A 22323-nucleotide genomic window follows, 5' to 3' on the forward strand; every position below is an offset into this window, starting at 1 on the left:
GTAGGCTGTAGATGACCAGTGAATGATAGCTGGAGATGTGCATAGATGAACAGATGTGCAACTGTTGAATAACTGACTATCCAAATGAACCAAGGGGCTACCAACAGCATCTCCTCAATGACCATTCAATGAATCATGCTCGGTGTGGATGTCTGCAGCAGGTGCCTGGTTCATGCACCCATGCTGACTGCTGTTCAGTGGCAATGAATGCTGACTTTTGCTTGCCAATACCACGACTGCACGTCCTCTGAGTTGTAACAGGTGGCCTTTTCATATGAATCATGTTTCGTGCTCCATCGGACAGATGACCATTAACAGGTATGGCCCTGCAACAATCGTTGAAAGTGGCCAGGCCAGTGAATGGATTGTTATTATCTAAGTGAGGTTTTATGTTGCATTCCCTGGCTAATCTATCATTCTGGATAGCACAGTAGATCAAAATAAGTATGCATCTACCCGGGGGGACGAAGTCCTCTCCTACACGCATTTGTTTTTATCTTGTCACAATGGCATCTGCCAGCAGGATAATGCAACATTCACACAGCTATCAGTGTACTTCTGTGGTTGCAAGAGCACCAGGAAGAGTTTACCATACTCCCTGGCCTCCAAACTCCCCAAATTTGAACCCAGTTGAAAATCTCTTGAACCACTTTGATCAGACAGTTCATGCTGTTGATCCTCAACCAACAATAATCCTAGCACAGCTGGCCATGGCACTAGAGTGGCATGACTCCACACCCCTGTCAGTACCTTCCAGAACCTGACTGACACTTGTCTTTCACGTCTGTGCTGCAAAAGTTGGTTATTTAAGCTTTTGAGAGGTGATCACATTAATGTAACTGGATTATGTACTAACACTTTTAGTCCCAAGCCAGAGCGCTGTGAGCATCCCATACCCGAGCTCCACTCGTCTTCCTCTATTCGTTTTGTTTTCGTTGCACTCACATCTAATATTCGGGCTTGGCATGCTGTGATGTGGTGTATGGTGTTGCCATCAAGTGGATATTTCTGAAACTATTTCGGCATTGTCAAGGACAATCCTCAGTTGTTCGAAACCACTGTACTGGCACGTGGTGCCATAGTTTTCATGTATTTCTTGTTGCACTTGCAGTGCATTTTGAAATAAATATGTCAAAGTTTTTGACTAATACTGAGATTGAGAAGCTTTTAAATGAGGCATTGAAGATTCTGGTTCTGAAGGGGACGTTTCTAAAAGTGAATACAGTGATTTTGCTTCTGAAGCAGACTCAGGTACAAAAGCAACATTATTTTTACTTTCCATCATTATACATTGTTTTCTGTAATAAGTCTGCTATTTAGGTTACATGTCCATTGTGTTTTCAGACAAAATTTCACCTCCGTCGATATATAATGTACTGCCTAATACTGAAGGCAGTACTTCAAATGTAGTGCCATCTACAGAGTCACCACTCAAGAGAAGGCGTTCTAGTGTTCCAGAATCTTCAGATGCAGAATTAGGGTGGACTATATTGGACATGCAACCTTCATTGCCTGAATTCAAAGAGGAAAGTGGATGTGTGGCAGAAGTGGCTGACAGCAGCAGTCCTTTCAATATTTTTTTCAATTTTTATCCCTAAATCAATGGTAAAACACATCAAGGCAGAAAATAACAGGTATGCAAAATCTATTGCAGATAAAATGAAAAGATCAGGCAAAATGATACCCAATAGCATGTGGAGCTCATGGACTGGGTTACAGCTTCATGAAATTTTACCTCCGTCAATATATAATGTACTGCCTAATACTGAAGGCAGTACTTCAAATGTAGTGCCATCTACAGAGTCACCACTCAAGAGAAGGCGTTCTAGTGTTCCAGAATCTTCAGATGCGGAATTAGGGTGGACTATATTGGACATGCAACCTTCATTGCCTGAATTCAAAGAGGAAAGTGGATGTGTGGCAGAAGTTCTTTATGTCACAATCCACATGTGCCGGATGAAGGAAAATAGGTTGCGTGATTACTGGTCTACAAACAGCTTTGTTTCCATGCTTTTCCAGGTTCAGTTCTAGCTATAAATAGATTTTTTGCTATTCTTTCTTGCCTACATGTAAACAACAATGCCTCATACATTCCAAGAAATGCTGGCCGTGGTGGTCTAGCGGTTCTAGGCGCTCAGTCCGGAACCGCGCGACTGCTACGGTCGCAGGTTCGAATCCTGCCTCGGGCATGGATGTGTGTGATGTCCTTAGGTTAGTTAGGTTTAAGTAGTTCTAGGGGACTGATGACCACAGATGTTAAGTCCCATAGTGCTCAGAGCCATTTGAACTATTTTTTGATTCCAAGAAATGAACCTAGCCATGATCCCATGCACAAAATCAGACCATTCCTGAATCATTTACTCACACAGTTTCCAGCATTGTTTTCACCTGAGGAAAACCTCACTATAGATGAAGGTGTCTGTGGATTCAGGGGAAGAGTTATTTCTCATGTCTATATAAAAAACAGACCTGACAAGTATGGTATCAAACTGTTTACCTTGTGTGATGCAAAGACAGGATATGTTTTACGCACTGAAGTTTACACAGGTAAAGGGCAGGAAGACACTTTAGTCACTGCCCTTTTTCAGAGACTTCTGTCTGGCTACCTCATAAAGGGACACACTGTTTATATGGACAGATATTACACTTCACCTGCTGTTTTCGATTTCCTGTGGGAGAATGAGATGAAAGCAGTGGGGATGTGCATGCCTAATCATAGAGGACTGCCTGAGCAAGGTGTAGTCAGCAAAAAACTGAAAAATGGTAACTGTATATTTATGAGGAAGCAACATTTGTTGTCCCTGCAGTGGAGGGACCCAAGAGATGTTCTCTGTTTGTCAAGTCTTCACGAGATGACCAAAACAGAAGTAGAAGTACAAAGCAAAATGGGGCTGACAAAGAAAATGAAACCTGATGCCATTCTATACTGCAACCTCAACAAGACAGGTGTAGACAGAAATGACCAACTTATATCTTACTACCCTTTCAAGAGAAGGCAAATGAAATGGTGGAAGAAACTGTTTTTCCATCTTTTTATAATGGCAGCAGTGAATGCTTTCATCTTGTACTGTAAAACAAGAAACAATTACAACAGAGGCTGCCATTTGGCAAATTTTCTTCTGCAATAAGTAAAGAATTTTCAAAGAAAGGTGCTGTACATCAACGTACTGCTACTCCCCAAAATGTCTGTAGCAGCAGACTTCTAGGAAGGCATTTTGCAGACAGGTTTCCTTCCACTGAAAAGAAGGTGCATCCCACAAGAGTGTGCAAAGTTTGTGCAGAAAAAACAAAACTGTCCAATGGAAAGTCTTCAAGAAAAGAAACAGTATGGTGGTGTCCTGACTGTAAAATTCCACTGTGCATGCCAGAGTGTTTCAAATTGTACCATACAAGGGCAAATTATTGTTAAATGTACAGGTAAGAATCTGCACAGAATTTTTTTTCACTAAAATGTACTGAAATGCAAATAAAATTTGTGTCCTAAATTTGTATTTAAATGTGCTTTATTTTACAAGTGGATCAAATAGGAACCTTTCCCTCTAAAAAAATGTTTCCATATCTTTAAATAAGGTTATAAGAATGAAATGGTAGTTAATTAAAGAGATGCCAAAAATGCCCGGGATTCTGTTACATGCATGCTCCAAAGGGTTTGGGACTCAAAGTGCTAAATTTTAGTAGATGGTCAGAATAACAATAGTACTATTTGTTTGGTTTGTTACTCACCAATATGCAACAAAAGAAAGTGTTGGGCATTTTTCATTAACCAGCAACAACAGATGCTGTTATACTAGGAAGCCACAAAAACAGTTTTTTTTAGATTATCCATAAGCAGGCTACTTAAATGGACAGAGAATTGTTCTGGTTGTATAGTACTGTAATAAATAATGGATGTCATGGATCAGTAGTTGGCAAGGCTTTCAAAGCCTTAAAATCTACAACTAAGCTATCCGAATCACTGTCAAATGCATGACAGAGGGTATTTCCCATTGAACCACTTATTATGATTTCTTCTCAGTCCATTTTCATCTGAAGCATGGGAAGAATGATTGCTTAAATGTCTCTTTGCGTACCATAATTATCGCAATCCTGTCTTCAAAATTCCTTTGAGTGCGATACATAAAGTGTTGTAGAATATTCCTAGATTTTGCACTATTCCTTGAAACATGGTTAACAGACTCTCATGGGTGAATTGGTGTCTATCTTCAAGCACCTGCCAATTCAGATACATGATGGAAACATCCTCTAGGCTGTAGCTAAGCCATGTCCCCACTATATCCTTTCTTTCAGGAGTGCTAGTTCTGCTTGGTTCGCAGGAGAGCTTCTGTAAAGTTTGGAAGGTAGGAGACGAGATACTGGGAGAAGTAAAGCTGTGAGGACGGGGCATGAGGCGTGCTTGTGTAGCTCAGATGGTAGAGCACTTGCCCGCAAAAGGCAAAGGTCCCGAGTTTGAGTCTCGGTCCGGCACACAGTTTTAATCTGCCAGGAAGTTTCAGATTTAGTAGATTTCATATCCTGTACAGTATCAACATTTAACAAAAGGGACTGCATGTAATGCTCTGAGAAGCTATTGAGTGTTGGTTTTGTGATATATTTCTGTTTATTAGTAAACATAAACTCCATCCACAGGCCATGGTGGGCCCATTGGTACCAATAGGCTGCTGTGTCATCTTCTGCCAATTGCATCATTGAATTCTGTGTAGATGGGCCTGAGGTCATCACACTGCTCTCTGGATGATTTTCAGATTTTGAGACCTTTACAAATGTCTGCTTGTGTCTGTGTATGTGTGGATGGATATTTGTGTGTGCGCGAGTGTATACCCGTCCTTTTTTCTCCCTAAGGTAAGTCTTTCCACTCCCGGGATTGGAATGACTCCTTACCCTCTCCCTTAAAACCCACATCCTTTCGTCTTTCCCTCTCCTTCCCTCTTTCCTGACGAAGCAACCGTTGGTTGCGAAAGCTAGAATTTTGTGTGTATGTTTGTGTTTGTTGGTGTGTCTATCGACCTGCCAGCGCTTTCATTTGGTAAGTCACATCATCTTTGTTTATATATATATATATATATATATATATATATATATATATATATATATATATATATATATATATATATATATATATCTGCTTGTGTCTGGATACGTGTGGATGGATATGTGTGTGTGTGCGAGTGTATACCCGTCCTTTTTTCCCCCTAAGGTAAGTCTTTCCACTCCCGGGATTGGAATGACTCCTTACCCTCTCCCTTAAAACCCACATCCTTTCGTCTTTACCTCTCCTTCCCTCTTTCCTGATGAGGCAACAGTTTGTTGCGAAAGCTTGAATTTTGTGTGTATGTTTGTGTTTGTTTGTGTGTCTGTCGACCTGCCAGCACTTTCATTTGGTAAGTCACATCATCACATATATATATATATATATATATATATATATATATATATATATATATATATATATATATATATATATATATATTACTGCACCATTTCTATTGTAAATAAGTATTGTAGTAGTTCTATTATATATCTATTACCCTATAAATAAAAAAACTTTTTTTTTTTTCAATTTTAAATTCATTGCGTTAATGCAATCTTAGTAAATGAGTGTTGTAAAATGATCCTTTCGTATAGTGATATAGTATCCTTTTTTTAAAAAAAAAAATCACGATCATTCAGAAAGTACATTAGTTTATTTGTTATTTGTTTTAGTTCTAAATATTTGTTATGTATTATTGTTTTTTTCTAACATGTTACACATCCTGGAGTACCTCCTCACTATGGATCAATTGGAATGAAAATAAATCCAATCTAACGTAAAGAATTATTCTATGTGACCATTAATTCGGAAATCTGTCTCCATAAAATACTGGAGGTTTAGCAACAGTCCTGGATATACATGTCCAAATACTTTCTACCTGTGTGAATAGCACAAGTTCCTTTTTTTTATATCTGTGTAGAGTAAATTTAATATACATGTGGAGAGTTAATGCTTTTAAGGAAATTAATCCTATTGTAAAGAACTGCTATGAAATTTCATTTTGGGTGTAAGGTTGGTGACCAGTATAAGAAAGTTTCCAGATGTATACTTTTTTACATATATCACTACTGACAGTGTGGGTGACAGGATCACACTTCTTGTCCTTTGCTGTTTCCGTGATTTTGAGAGAACAAAATGATCACACAGCGGTCACTATTTTTGTCTCAGAAAAAATTGTAGGAATCACCTCAAAATCAAACAAGAATTGTGAAATATATTAATTCTCCATCCATTATATCGCCTATTCCTAACTGAACAGTTATTTGTACAAGAGCGGTGACTCTTAAGAATGTGTTTAATGAAGATGAATACAGAAAGGAACACAGAAGAGAGAAAAGGATATCTACTTGCTGGTCCAGTATTTCAAAACTATAGCTTTCTGCAGAAACAGGCATGATTGTAGGGGAAAATGGCTTATTGGAAATGAGATACTGCCTGTATGTGAAAAATTAATATTGTTAACTATGCTAGAAAATGAAGAAAACAAGGAGGGCTGACTCATATGTACATGAGATGTTCAGCCTCATATCAAAAACTATAGTGTCCAAATTAAAAGGTTTTTCAGTTAATCCCAAAGTCATTATAAAAATACATGTTAGTGGGATAAAAAAACATGACAGCTGCTGTGTGAAATAAATTTAGAAAGATACCAATACTGCCACAGGTTTATCAAGATAATAAATGGTTTTATACTTATGTCAGAATAACTTGCATTTATTTTATGTCAACTTAGAATCTCATTGTAAACTGGATACGAATAATTGTGAATCAGTACCCTCCAAAAAAACCACTGGCCATTTCAATTACCTTAAATTCTTTTTCATCACTTAGTTGAAAGCTGATATGATCCTTTGTAAATTGCATCAGTAAAAGACACAAACAGTCCTACATGGTTCTATCTTTTTAATGTCCCTTTCAGATTAGAAAGTGTATGTACTGAACATAAAATCATCTATATTTACTCAATTTTTTTAAACTGCTGTTGATATTATGCCAGCAATAATTGTAACTGGATGGTGTTTTGTGAATAAAGCTTTCACACTGCAGATAACAAGGTGGAATATCTATTGTATGAAATTGATAGTCTCTTTCCACTGTTTTGAGGGCAATGCGACATGACATACCTTCACTATTTAAAATCTATTTATGATAGGCTGAACATAGATATAACTATGCTTTCAGCTTAAATAGTGACTTCAGTGTGTTAGCTACATTTCTTGTTCTGTAATATATTACCTAAAGTGAACCAGATCGAAAGTGGCCAGTGACTACATTTTTCAATGCAATTTCAATGAATGGTTTAGTTACATCAAAGCATAAGAACTATGACCAATAATAAAACAGTTGCTAGTCAGTTGTAAAGTGGAGATGTCAGTATAGGACATGAAATTATCAATTTTTTTAACCATACACTTTCATGAAAATAGTTTGAGAACAGTTTAATTCACGTGCGCATTTCAAGTAATCATGCAGAGTGCAGCAACATGGATGTGAGGCAGTGTAACAGAAAACATGGTCTGTTGAAACTGGGTAGCAGTGCAACAAGAAATACTGCATAGCTCCAAATCTGCTGCAGCACCACCTGGGAGGCAAATGTGTCAGTATGGGCAGCTCCAATACACACCACATGTCACAAAATTCAGAAATGCTGCAGCAGTTGCAGTGTGTTTTGTACCATGTCAGTGTGAGGAATACCTTAATTGGGTCCTCACCATCTTATGTGAAAGTTAGGCATTCCCAGTAACGTATTTGCAGATTCTCAACAAGATCTACTTTCCCCAGAGAACTTACTTTTCTTTATGGATAATTTTTTGCTGGTTGTTTTCCTCATGTATGCCTGATTACAATTGTACCTTATACCAATGATTTTGATAATTTTTGTATTCATTATGCTCTGATCAACTGTAAGCTTATTGTGTCATTTATTACATGCTCTTAAATGTATGTTGCCACAGACTTCTGGAATATGCTACTTCCATCATCTTGAGTATTCAGTTAATGTATCATAAATGCTTATTCCATCTCATGAACTGATGCATAAGCAGTGTTGACTACTAATACCAGTTTCTGAAAAGTGATGCATGCAATTTACACACATGTGTGGAAAAGTCACCTGTGTCCAAACAACAATGCCACAAATTACCAACACCTACTCCTGATCCACATGAGTTCCAAAAGAAATCCGTTGGAATTCGATTACTCGATAAATAGTACAATTCTCAAGGCTGTCAATTCAACTAAGTACCTGGGTGTTAAAATTACGAACAACTTCAGTTGGAAAGACCACATAGATAATATTGCGGGGAAGGCGATCCAAAGGTTGCGTTTCATTGGCAGGACACTTAGAAGATGCAACAGGTCCACTAAAGAGACAGCTTACACTACACTCATTCGTCCTGTGTTAGAATACAGCTGCGCGGTGTGGGATCCTTACCAGGTGGGATTGATGGAGGACATCGAAAGGGTGCAAAAAAGGGCAGCTCGTTTTGTATTATCACGTAATAGGGGAGAGAGTGTGGCAGATATGATATGTGAGTTGGGATGGAAGTCATTAAAGCAAAGACGTTTTTCATCGCAGCGAGATCTATTTACGAAATTTCAGTCATCAGCTTTCTCTTCCAAATGCGAAAATATTTTGTTGAGCCCAACCTACATAGGTAGGAATGATCATCAAAATAAAATAAAAGAAATCAGAGCTCAAACAGAAAGGTTTAGATGTTCGTTTTTCCCGCGCGCTGTTCGGGAGTGGAATGGTAGAGAGATAGTATGATTGTGGTTCAATGAACCCTCTGCCAAGCACTTAAATGTGAATTCCAGAGTAGTCATGTAGATGTAGATGTAGATGTATACACCTACACTGAATCCTCTTGGTGGCAGAATCATTTCACTCCAAAACATAATGTCAATAAAAAGTGATTTTTTCTTTATTTCTTTCTCTTGAGTACCTTATGTATAACATGTCATACAGAACATATCATGGGACTTTTATCCTGTTTTACAAAGGTTATTTGTTCAGTGTGGTGACTTTATCATCACAACCAAATTTTGTTACAGTTGTGTTGTATTGACCATGACAGAAACAGTAGTAGTAGTAGAAGTAGTAGTAGCAGCAGCAGTAGGATAGTAGTAATAGCAATAGTAATATTAAAAATTATAACAAAACCTACTCCTGACAACACCAGGAGGAAACATCTCAGGGCACAGAAAGTTAAGACTGAACAACCAAATGTTAACCAGAAAACAGTAAATAAATAAGGCTATGCCAGGATGTTTACAAGTCCAAATTCTTATTTATTGTGAGTTCTTATCTTGTAGTACTAAATTAAGACACTGGATTCAGGATGATAGCAGTTCAAATCCCCATCCAGCCACCCACATTTACATTTTCCTCACAATCCTTCTGGATTCTGAGCATCTACATCTACATCCACATGTGCTCTTTCTCTAATGAGCTTGTTGTCCATGGAACATTACGCATAGATATTCCTTCCACCCTTTAGACACTGCAATACCATAGTCATACCTGGATATTTAAATGTGTCAGAGAGAAATAACAGAAAAGGAACTTTCAGAAGTACTGTAGAGAAAAAAATGTAGGAAGTATCTAAGGAAAATGAAAAAAAGTAACAGCATATGATGTTACTTATTGCTTGAGGTTCAGTTAGGAACTGTATGTAAAGAAAAAAGCTAACTTTCCGTGGACACAAAACAAATGAAGCCTAAATGGGTTACAGGTCAGATACTGGCTTACCAATAGAAAAGAAAGATGTGAACTGTTCAGAGTACTGAAAAAATATTTTTACAAGTGACAGCTGTCTGAGGAGTACATAATTTTGTTGTATTACACACATATCAAAAAAAGTTTTGCATCACCTCAGTTCCAAGAGTTCCGGAACCTGTACAGAAAGTTGGAATAGAGATCAACACAAACATCATTTCTGCCCTTTTTATTGCTCATGAAAATCACACTTTGCATGTTGTACCACCATACAGCGAGACCTTCAGAGCTGTTGGACCAGATTGCTGTACACACCGGTACCTCAAATACCCAATACCACCTCCTCTTGCATTGATGCATGCCTGTATTTGTCGTGGCATACTATCCACAAATTCATCAAGGCACTGTTGGTCCAGATTGTCCCACTCCTCAACAACGATTTGGTGTAGATACCTCTGAGTGGATGGTGGGTGACATTGTCCATAAACAGCCCTTTTCAATCTATCCCAGGCATGTTTGATAGGGGTAATGTCTGGAGAACATGCTGGCCCCTCTAGTCGAGCAATGTCGTTGTCCTGAAGGAAGTGATTCACAAGATGTGCATGATGGGGCACAAATTGTCATTCATGAAGATGAATACCACGCCAATATGCTGCTGATATGGTTGCACTATCAGTTAGAGGATGGTATCCGCATATCGTACAGCCATTATGGTGCTGTCAGTGACCACCAGTGCCATACGTCAGCCCAACATCACGCCACCCAAAACAGCAGGGAACCTCTACCTTGCTGCACTCACTGCAAAATGTGTCTTAGGCATACAGCCTGACTGAGTTGCCTCCAACCACATCTCTGACGATTGTCTGGTTGAAGGCATAGTCGATACTCATCGGTGAAGAAAACATGATGCCAGTCCTGGGCAGTCCATTCGGTGTGTTGTTGGGTCCATCTGTACCACACTGCATGGTGTTGTGGTTGCAAAGATGGACCTCGCCATGAACGGCGGGAGTGAAGATGAGCATTGTGCAGCCTATTGCACACAGTTTCAGTCATAACATGACATCCTGTGGCTGCACGACAAGCATTATTCAACATGGTGTCGTCGCTGTCAGGGTTCCTCCGAGCCATAATCTGTAGGCAGCGGTCATCCAGTGCAGCAGTAGCCCTTGGGTGCCCTAAGCGAGGCATGTCATCGACAGTTCCTGTCTCTCTGTATCTCCTCCATCTCCAAACAACATCGCTTTGGTTCACTCTGAGACACCTGGACACTTCCCCTGTTGAGAGCCCTTCCTGGCACAAAGTAACAATGCGGACATGATCAAACCATGGTACTGACTATCTAGGCATGGCTGGACTACAGACAATATGTCCTGCATACCTTCTTCCTGGTAGAATGACTGGAACTGATCGGCTATTGGATCCTCTCCACCTAATAGGTGCTGCTCATGCGCGATTGCTTACATCTTTGGTCAGGTTTAGTGACATCTCTGAACAGTCAAAGGGACTGTGTCTGTGATACAATATCCACAGTAAATGTCTATCTTCAGGAGTTCTGGGATCCGGGGTGATGCAAAATTTTTTTGATGCGTGTACATTCTCCTTTGTATCTGTAAGTCTCATAAGATTTATGTGCTTCATTCATTATATGAGAATGTTGATAAACAGCAATTTACACAACCCTGTTTATACTTTCTGTTTTTGTTTACATACTCCTTACAATAAACTTTAACATAGGTGTAACTAAAAGTTAAGTGACTAGCAAAGAAACAGAAAATATGATTATTTGCAGTGCTTAGCTGGTTTCCATTAGCTGTTTAGCATATACAGATCCTCCTTGTGTCAGTACACAAAGATTCTCATATGTTCATGTTTCCTTTTCATGACAGAGAAATGGAATGGTTCATAAAATAAGCAGCCCTACTTCCTGTAATTTTTGCAATGTCAAAGGGTTTAATGTAAATGTAACTCACCCGCAATTGTGTGATGTTTCTGAGGTGTGAGAAATACGTGAAGGGAAAGAAATTCAATGTTTTTCTTAATTCGTGGACTTTGTTTGATTTCATGGGCTGGGAACATCAATAACACATTTGCACTCTCAAAACTGAGGCATGCTCTTTTTCTCAAAGTCTTTTGCTGACAGCTGGGTAATTTTTGTCTTGTGTTTTGCAAATCAAATAAACCTGTAAATAGTAGTCTTGCTTAGATAGCTCAATTTAGAATAATATTAATAAAAAATTGTGAATTGAATTGGATTGTAAAGACTCATAAATCTTTCACTTCTGGTTCAAATTTTAGTTTCCTGTGAATTTTCTATTTTTCACTATAAATTTAACTAGTGAATCTAATTGTTGTTCTCACCTTATTTCAGAAAAGAGCACAGGATGAGCTGTCTTACCTGAAGGGTAAATATTTTGGGAAATATCCAGAGTACAAAGTAAATGGGTCAGTATTAAAAGATAAAGAAATGAATGCTACTGGACACTTCTACCTGAACTTCGATGAGAAACTTGTGGCTGTTACTGTTCTAAACCAGAGGCCAGGTAAGCAGAAATATTCATCATATTGATTATGACAACTTGCAGCTTGATATTATTTAATACATTATTTACAGTATTCATTACGTTGTCCAACGGAGTCTGTTGTTCAACCACTACTGGATTTCTAGTGAACATATTGAAATTATTTTCTTCACAATAAATTATTCAGTTTTTAAAAGCATAAGAGGTTGTGTTTATAATGGCAATTACAATAATTCAGTCATATTTGAAAAAACTTATAAAAAACAGAGATAGAACAGGAATTCAAAAGTCCAATCTTCATTGTTTTGTGAGTCAGTGCACTACTGTGGATTCAATTAATTTAATAAGTATACTAAATATGCCTGAGAGCTCCCAAATACACTGCCTGACAAAAAAATAGTGAAGCACCCAAAAGACCTTGTTGGATGTTGATGTAACTTTGTATGAGAGTAATCCCAAAATTAAGGTCTTCTATTTTTTTTTTTGTAAGTGCATAGAGCTGTTTATTTCTACAGTGGTTTACATCAGTTTACAGCTTGAACATTTATCTATTTTTCGACATATTCACCATTTCTGTCGATGCATTTTTGTAGATGCTGTGGCAGTTTTTGTATGCCTGTGTCATACCAGCTCTTCACCATGCTGTTCAGAAATTTATGAACCTCTTCTTTCACCTTGTCATCTGAGCTGAGTCACTGGGACCATAATTAACACTGACAGGTACTGTGAGACTCTGAAAAAGCTCAAACAGGAAATTCAGAACTGGAGAAGAAAAATGTTGAGCAAGGGCATACACATTTTCCATGACAACGATTGCCCACACATTGCTCGGCAAACCGTTGCTCTCCTGCAACAGTTTCAGTGGAACTTAATCACCCACCCTCCCTATAGTCCTGATTTGGTGCCCAGTGACTATCACCTGTTCCTTAGGTTAAAAGAACATTTGGCCACAAAACGATTCAGCTCCAGTGATGAGGTGAAAGAAGAGATTCATAATTTTCTGAACATCATGGCAGTGAGCTAGTACGACATGGGCAAACAAAAACTGCGACATCGTCTACAAAAACGCATCAGTAGAAATGGTGATTATGTTGAAAAATAGATAAATGTTCAAGCTGTAAACTGATGCAAACCATTGTAGAAATAAACAGGTCTATGTACTTATAAAAAAAATAGGAGACGTTATGTTTGGGATTACCCTCATACATCTACACAACATTGGCAGGTATGTAAATGATTAGTTGTTCACATCTGTCCCAGATAGAACATGTGTGGGACCAGCTTTAATGTCAACACTGTACCAGAGCCAGTATCAAGGATATCAAGGACCAGTTACAATAGCTATGGACCAGCTTGCCTCAGGAGAGGCATCAGTGCTTGCATCCATGCCAAGGGGATGTATACTGATAAGTGGGCTCATACTGCCAAGTTCTTCATAAATTTGGCCTGACTTTGCAATCAGGAAAATAACATCACATACTCTCTCAGCCCATGAAGTTACATTTTATTTCCTCCTCCCCCTCTAGATGTTCAATATTTTTGTGAGAAAGTGTATATTGTAGGAGATATTTTCCATGTTGTCACCTTTTTTGCCTCCAGAATCTATAAAAATACACTTTACAGTGTGGTTCCTAGTTATAAATGATTCTTTTGGCCAAAAATAAAAGACATGTAGTTTTCCTGTATCTTGTTTCTTAAACAGAGCTGTGGTTAATGTACTTTTGAAGTACTGTCTGCCAGGTCATGGTACTTCTTGCACATTCACCAGATATTTCTTAGTTGTTGATCTGTTCCACATGCTGCCTTAGAAACTGGTGAGATAAATTACTGTGAAGAAGGGGACAGTGCATATAGTAGCATCTTTGTCCAAAAACAAGCATTCCTTGTCTGACTGCCCAACTGCTGAACACTGGTCATGCCAAGAATAGGTGGGATTCATGATACTTATGTATACTGTGCTGTTGAGAATCACTTGAACAAACTTTGTCATTGTAGATTGTAACTACCCACACCATGATGAATGGAATCAGTCCAGTATGACACTGCCTGATACACTCCACTTCTGCAAGGTTCCAGGAGAACTTCCGTGAAGTTTGGAAGGGAGGAGGTAAGGTACTGGTGAAGGAAAGCTGTGAGGGCAGGTTGAGAGTCATGTGAGGATAGCTCAGTTGGTAGAGTAGTTCTCCATTAAAGGCAAAGGTCCAAGGTTCAAGTACTGGTCTGAAACACAGTTTTAAACTTCCAGGAAGTTTCAAATCATCATTCACTCTACTGCAGACTGAAAATTCAATGTGGAAACAATCCTTCTGGCTGTAGCTAAGAAACTGTCTCTGAAGTGTCCTTTCTTCCAAGAATGCAAGTCCCACAATGTTGTAGGTGAATTTCTGTGAAGATTGGAAGGTGGGAAATGAGATACTGATGAAAATAAAGCTGTGGTTGTGGAATGTGGCTCATGTTTGGCAGCCCCAGATCTACTATATTTCCAAACTAGGGCAAAAACTTTATAGTGCCCCCCCCCCCATTTTTTTGAGTGTTTTAGATAGGATGACAAAATTTTTTCAAAAAATATGTTTATTTTGTGGTGCACATATTTCTGAAGAGTTTGATATACAAAACATATATGTTCAAGGATATATAAGACATGTTGTTTGGTCTTAAGTGTGCCAAAGTGCAAAGCCCAGCCTCTTCACACAGCATTTTTGCATCGCATGTCACTGTATTTTGCTCTGTGGGATTCAAACATGTAAATTTTGTAATGGAAGCCATCAAACCTATATTCAGGACAGTGGAAATGAAAGTGTTCCATGGTGCCTCTCCTGCCCCCAGTCAGCTGGTTTAACATCCTACCCCCTTAAAGAAACTCACAATCAATATGGGGTGGGATGATTTGTAACTGGGAGAATAGTATCTCTTCAGAAAATTTGTACTCTTTATTGCCTATTAGCTAATAACTTTCTCTTATGTGTGACACAAAATTAAATACAGAAATCATAAAACCAGAAAAGGCAAGAGGCAAGCAAGACTGTACACATTTCTTCAATCCTTAGGTTGCAGCATAGCTTTACAGAAGTGTGCTTTCCTTTCTGTGAAAGTATCTATTACCTCAACGAAGTTCGCCAGAATATTTGCTACATGAAAAATCAAAATGTTGTCATCTAATACTGAAAAAGCTGTTAATATGAATAGTACCCAAATCTGGTGTTGTTTCTTGATTTGATTACATCTACTTCATCACTGTTTGCAATTGTTATACATGCAAAATAAATGAGACTGTTTTGGCACAAATGATCATTTTTATCTACTTCGTGTACATAAATAACATGATAGAACATAATTCACGAAGTACCAATGTATATTAGGCCTACTACAGGCGACAAGTTTTATGTTGGGATATAGTTTCACATTTCATTCATACACTCCAGTTTCCCAAGCTTGAGATCAAAAAGTAATAGTATGAAATTTTTATATAAATTTAGAATCATCATAATTTTCTACATAATTTGTTTAATGTCTAGTTTTTTTCTCAACAAACAATCTTGTCAACACTAACTCTGTAACAATTCCTGCCATTCTCAAAACTTATTCTCTGGCTAACTTCACTGACCCTGCCTGAAATACCAGTTTAGTTACCCTGCATTTATTTTCCGGTTAGGTGTTGTTATGTGTTCATAAAACACATTTTCCATGCTATTCCAAAAATAGGACTGTAGATGTGGCCCTTAGTAGTGTAGCAATCTGGCAAAAATTTTCTGTCAAAATACTTGGAATTTCATTTTCTTGGATACACCAAGAAGATTAATATGTACCTGTTATAACGGTTAGTCATTTGCTTCCATTCTATTAGTCTGAATCTATGGATTTTACTAATAATTATAACAAAATTGATCATTTGCACACTCAATCAACCACATAAACAAACAGTGATTGGCATTCACTCATTCAGGTTTATTTGTCTCAGCTCATATGACCTGTCCCCTTGTGTGTGGGAAAGTTTTTTATATCTAGATGCAAGAGGGATTCCCCTGGCAGAGACATTACACACACTATGCACTCATTCAGAAAACAGCTTGTGATTCATTCACAAATCAACTTAGAATGTGTTCAAAGATTTCAAAAACTAATTGGGATGTGTTTCAAAATTGTGTGAATAATCGATAGAGCAACAATGCTCTAGATACAAGGCACTTTGTAAAACAAAGTTTTTTTCTTCATGAATATGAATTTGGCATCCCCTGAAATTGGCGCCCAGGGCAGATACCCTCTGTTGTGTCACATGTGTCATGTTTGACATGCTGTGTTCTTTGCTGTTTCCATGGTATGGAGAGAACCAGTGGATGCACAACAGCTTCCTATTTCTGTCACACCAAAAATTGCTGGAATCACAAAAAAAAGTGCAATATACTAGTTCCCCATACTCTTTAAGGCATATTCATGACAGGCATAATTACCTGTATCAGTATCTCCTGAGAATGTGACAGTGAATGATAATGAGTACAGTGATGAACATACAAAAGACAGTAGGATGTATCTTGCTGACCCAACATTTCAAAGCCCCAAAACCATGACTGTAGGTAAGAAATGGCCTGCTGGCAATGAACTGATGCCTATACAGAAGAATTAGCATTAACTGTGGGAGAAAATGAAGAAATTAAGTTGGATGGACACATTTCTGTCTGTGATGATTCAGCTTGGCATGGCACACCTCCACTATTTAAAATCTAGTTAGTCATGACTGGAAATAAATATGACATTGCTTTCAGCTATAAAAGTAATTTTGATATGCTAGTGACATTTCTTAAGCAGTGGTGTATTAAATAAAGCACACTAGATGTAAAGTAGCCAGTGATTACATTTTTCCATGCAAACTCAGTGAATGAGTTATATAATTCAAATTATAATAAATATAACCAATAATAAAAAGATTACTAGTTAGTTGTCAGGTAGTGATATGAGTGTAAAAGACATGAAACTATCAAAGTATTTAACCAAACAGTCTTCTCGTGTGTGCATCAAGGACACATGCACAGTGCAGTAGCATAGTTCTACAGCACCACAGCAGGAAACATGGTCTGCAGCAGTCAGGAGACAGTATGCAGAAAAAGGTGCTCAATAGAAAAGCTGTCACAGCACTATCTGGCAGAGAAATGTGTAGGTGTGTGCAGCTCCATTACATGCATGTGTTACAAGAATCAGATGTGTCATGGCAGTTGCAGCTCAATTTCTGCCTTGTCAGTGTGGGGAATGCCTTATACTATGGAATAAAAATCAGAATGCTGACTCAGTCTCTTCATATGTGCAGACTGGAGGCTAGAGGCCACAGTACTGCTACAGTGAATGATATGTGTCAGTGTGACATCTGTGTAGTGTCTTTGTTAGGTTTCTGAGCAGAGACTTGGTTCATAAGCTTAGCTGGTTGACGTTCTTTTCTGTGTCTGCTGCTCAACATCACGTCTATTCATTGAATAACAACTCATCTCCATATTGCTACTTACAAAAAATCATAGTTCTGATGGAAGATAAGTAATCAATTATAGAAAGTGCTCAGAAGGAAGTTGGATGCATAAATATGAAGACCATAATATATGTAGAACTCTAGAATTGACATTTACAATACACTGGATGGAAAAGGTTTCACAGTTGTGGCTCTGAAATAATACCTTCTACCATATTGGATGGAGGATGGGTTTGTAGATGGGTCTTTACACCGTATTCCTCAGACCTTGTAAAATGTTCCTTCCCATGCATCATCTTGGACCTTCTGTAGCATCTGTAGTCACAACCATGGCCAGAGTCCACAAATTCTTCATACCATGCTGTGTAGAAGACAAATCACATGATGTACTGCTTTGTAGATTTCCTTCAAAATATTTGTTGAAGGACCTGGATAATGCGGAGACCTGGATAGTGCCTATACACCTCTACACATATGCTACCAAGCTAAATAAGGGTAATCAATTATCACATTGTCACCAACCACTTTCTGTTGTTTCCTTTACAAACAACAGAAGACCACAGTCTAAACTCACAAAAGGAAGGGCATACACAAGAGCTCCACACTTCCAATTTCCACTGCAGCAAAAGCACAATTATCATCTTCCAATAACACTCATCATTCATTAGACAACAGCTTCAGCTAGCTTGTTGCTCTACATTCCAATAGGTGGTCTCTTCCTAAACAGTCAGTGTACAAGTGGTAAATGGCAATGCCCCTTAGAAAGCAGGCAATTGACTAAGATGATTCCCATGCGAACACAAGGGAATGCACTTCCAAAAATTTTCAAACTTTTCTCTAGAATAACTTTACCAACACCTGAATACAGGCTACCAAATTACACCTCCACACCACCTCCACCACAGAGGACTCCAAACTTGCCCCTACATTGCACAAGGGCCACTGCCTGACTTCTGAATTTCTCAAGCTGCCAACAGCTCCATTATATTATTTTAATCTGCAGACATGTCAGTCAGTTAGCCACCAGAGCAGAAAGTATGCTCCTCGACTGCCCATTTGCTGTTAATGCTCATAGTACAGATGTAAGATGCCACCGTTTGCCAACACTGTCAGTAGTTTGTTCCCAGAGGTTAATAGGAAACATGAGCCATTAAGTGGGTCCACTATTCTTTAAAAACTGCTGAGTCTTATAATACCACTTTGCTTCAGCAAGATTAGGGGAACGCCACCCTTTATGTCCAGGCTGGAGAATAGTCACAGTCCCACAGGCACCAAAAACTGATGAGGCCATTCACAAGAGCACTCAGCACTAGCTGACAGGCACACCCTAGAAATGCTATGTTAAGCCTCTCACTCCTATAAAAATATTTATATAAAACTTTTTTCTTAGTTTTAATTATATTTTGAATCTTTTTTTATACAAAGTTGGTATCTCTGATTTGCCATTTGGCCATGGCATTGAAAGTTCTAGGCCTTTGATTGTAGTGTCCATCTGAAGATTCCCGGCATGTCCCCTATGGTACCAGCAGCAACAGCAATTGTAGCTGTGAAGTCTTCTATTTCCACAAGGTTTCATACACCAACTGTCACAAGAGAAAGAAATCCAAACATGTGAGGTCAGGGGACATCGGTGGCAAGGCCACAGGGCAACCCGTCCGCCTTGCTGTAGTGGTAACATTGGTTCCCATCAGATCACTGAAGGTGATATGGGCTATCACTTGGATGGGTGACCATCCACTCTGCAGAGTGCTGTTGGCAAGAGGGGTGCACGCAGACCTTGTGAGGCAAAACTGAGGAACTACTTGATTGAGAAGTAGTGGCTCCAGTCCCGTAAACTGACTTATGGCCAGGAGAGTGGTGTGCTGACCACATGCCCCTCCATATCTGCATCCAGTGATGCCTGTGGGCTGAGGATGACATGCAGGTCAGTCAATAGTGTTGGGCCTTCATGGCCTGTTCGGGGGGCCTTTAGTTTTACTTTATAATGGTGCGCGCGTCATGCGCGCGCGCACACACACACACACACACACTTGTGCAGCAGCTGCATTGTGAAAGCTGAATGCACAATGGTGGAACTACAGTTCAGCAAGTATTCAACCTGCTGAACTGCAGTCTCTTCATTGTGTTGTCAACTGCCACAATGGAGCTGTACTGGTGCATATCTGTGTGTGTGTGTGTGTGTGTGTGCGTGTGTGTGTGCCTGATGATGACTCAACACATCTACTATTTGTTTAATTGTCATTTAACCAGTTATTTTTACTTTTTATTGATCTTCTTGGGTTCCACTGAACCATCTTACCCAAAGCTACTGTGCCGTAATATGAAAACTTTCAGGCATAGTTAATGAGTTAGTTTATTTCACATTCCATGGATAATTTTGCACAGTAAATAGTAATGATGTGAAACAAGTCATTTTATATTCACATCCCAAATTAATTTTTAAATATGGCTACAAGCTGCCACTTATAATTTTTTAAAACATACAAATCTTAGTTAGTTATTTCTACCCATCACAATTTACACACAAAAAGGGAGGGAGTGAAAGAGAGAGAGAGAGTGAGAGAGAGAGAGAGAGAAGAAAAAGAAAAACAATAAGAAAAAGAAAAAAACAGAAGGAGGTGTCAAGGAAAAACTTTTTCAGTTTTTTGTCTGTCAGACAGTTTAAATCACAGGGTAAGTTATCAAAACTTTTAGTTGCAGCATTGTGCACCCCTTTTCATGCTAAAGAAAAGATTAATGTGAAGTAATAACTGTCATTTTCCTTCTGGTATTATAATTATATACATCATTGTTCCTTTTGAACTGTAGTTGAATATTTACAACAAACTTCATATGGGAATAAATATAGGCCTACTGTAAAGCAATAGTCAGAATGGGCAGTTCCTTAAACAGATGTGTACAAGCACAGTTTTGAGCAATGAAGACTTTCTTTCTTAATGATGAGTTACCCCAGAATGTTATTCCATATCACATTATTGATTGAAAATATCCAAAATAGTCAAGTTACTGATTTGTCCCTTCCAAGATTTTTGATGATTCTAAGTGCAAATGTGGCTGAACTAAGTTGTTTTAGGAATTCAAAATAGTGGTTTTTCCAGTTTAAATTCTCTTCAATATGACAACTAAGAATTTTGAAGTTTCCACCCTATTTATTATTTCCTCGCCTTGTATTACCCTTATCATTGGTATTGGTATCTCTATATCTAAACAACTGGATATTTGATGTCTTTTTAAAATTGAGGGTGAGACCATTTGCAAAAAACCAGTCAGTGATACTATTAAGAACATTGTCTACCATTTCTTCTTTTTCTGTATGTGTGCTTGGATTGATTACAATACTAGTGTCAACTGCAAAAAGTACTAATTCTGCTTGTTGTGTATTAGATGAAAGATCATTTACATGTATGAAGAACAGTAGTGGACCTAAGAGTTAGCTTTGGGGATCCCCACATGTGACTACTCCCCAGTCATAATTAAATCCCTAGACTATATTGATTGAACTACTAAGTACAACTTTCTGCATTCTTTTGGTTAGATATGACATCATCCATTTGTTGGTTTTAACATCAATCCCATAAAACTTCAGTTTATCTAGAAGAATATTGTGATTCACACTGTCAAAGGCCTTGGATTGGTCACAGAAAATACCAGCTGGAGCTATTTTGTTATTTAACGCTTGCAAAATTTCGTGAGTTACTATTTAAATGGCATTTTCAGTAGAGCAACTCTTCTAAAATCAAAACTGTGATTTGCTGAGGTGAGATACTAAGATGCTATACCAGTACATCACCTGTCAAAAATTTTGGAATGTGATTTCAGCAGTGAAACATGTCAGTAGTTACTGACATCTCTCCTATTACCTTTCTTAAGTTGGTGTTTGACAATAGCATATTTCAGTCTCTCTGGAAAAATAGCTTAAATTAATAAGGCATTATGTACTTCATATAAGACTGGGTTTATTATGTGGAAAAAAATCTTTAGTACTCTATTGGAAACCTCATCAAAACCAGATGAGCTTCTGTTTATAAGTGTGACATACTGCTGTGGTTTCTCTTTTGATTTTTTTGCCCCTATACTTTCTACAACATTTAAGGAATTATTATTACATTTCTTTGCTACCTGTGACTCATCATTTATAGCCTTTCCATTCAGTTCAACAGTGAAGTTATTCTATTCTGTGACCATTTGTGCTGTCTCCCATTTAACTAAATTCCATAGAGCCTCAAATCTGTTGTCAGAATTATTGATTTCTGACTTTATGTGCATGACGATGATGATTACGATGATGATGATGATGATGATGATAGTAATTATAATTATAGAAAGTAAGATTTGTGAAAGTATGTATACATGTGTGTATTATCATAGATGAGAATGTTTCGAACTGCTCTAGGGAATTTCTGCACAGTAGAGAGCTCACTAATGAAAGGATTAGTTTAATTTCAGACAATAATTTTGTGACTAATCCTTTTGAAGTTCCATAACTTTAGAACTGGTTGCCTCCAATGCCTTTGGCAGCATAAACTGTTTGGATTTCACCTAGTAATTTTTTTGTATCTTAAATCAGTATTGATAAAACATATATTGTCTTTATAGTACTTCTTCT

The 22323-nt window shown here is 38.1% G+C and overlaps 1 protein-coding gene across 1 annotated transcript in view; it reads left to right on the forward strand.

Moving 5' to 3' along the window:
- Positions 1-22323, forward strand: part of LOC126249021 (uncharacterized) — a 712654-nt gene that overhangs the window by 470860 nt on the left and 219471 nt on the right. The window contains exon 51 of the mRNA XM_049950623.1: positions 12115-12286. Coding sequence (XP_049806580.1) covers positions 12115-12286 — 172 coding nt within the window. The remainder of the gene's footprint in view (positions 1-12114; positions 12287-22323) is intronic.

Source organism: Schistocerca nitens, chromosome 3, assembly GCF_023898315.1.
Source record: "Schistocerca nitens isolate TAMUIC-IGC-003100 chromosome 3, iqSchNite1.1, whole genome shotgun sequence".
Lineage (NCBI taxonomy): Eukaryota > Metazoa > Arthropoda > Insecta > Orthoptera > Acrididae > Schistocerca > Schistocerca nitens.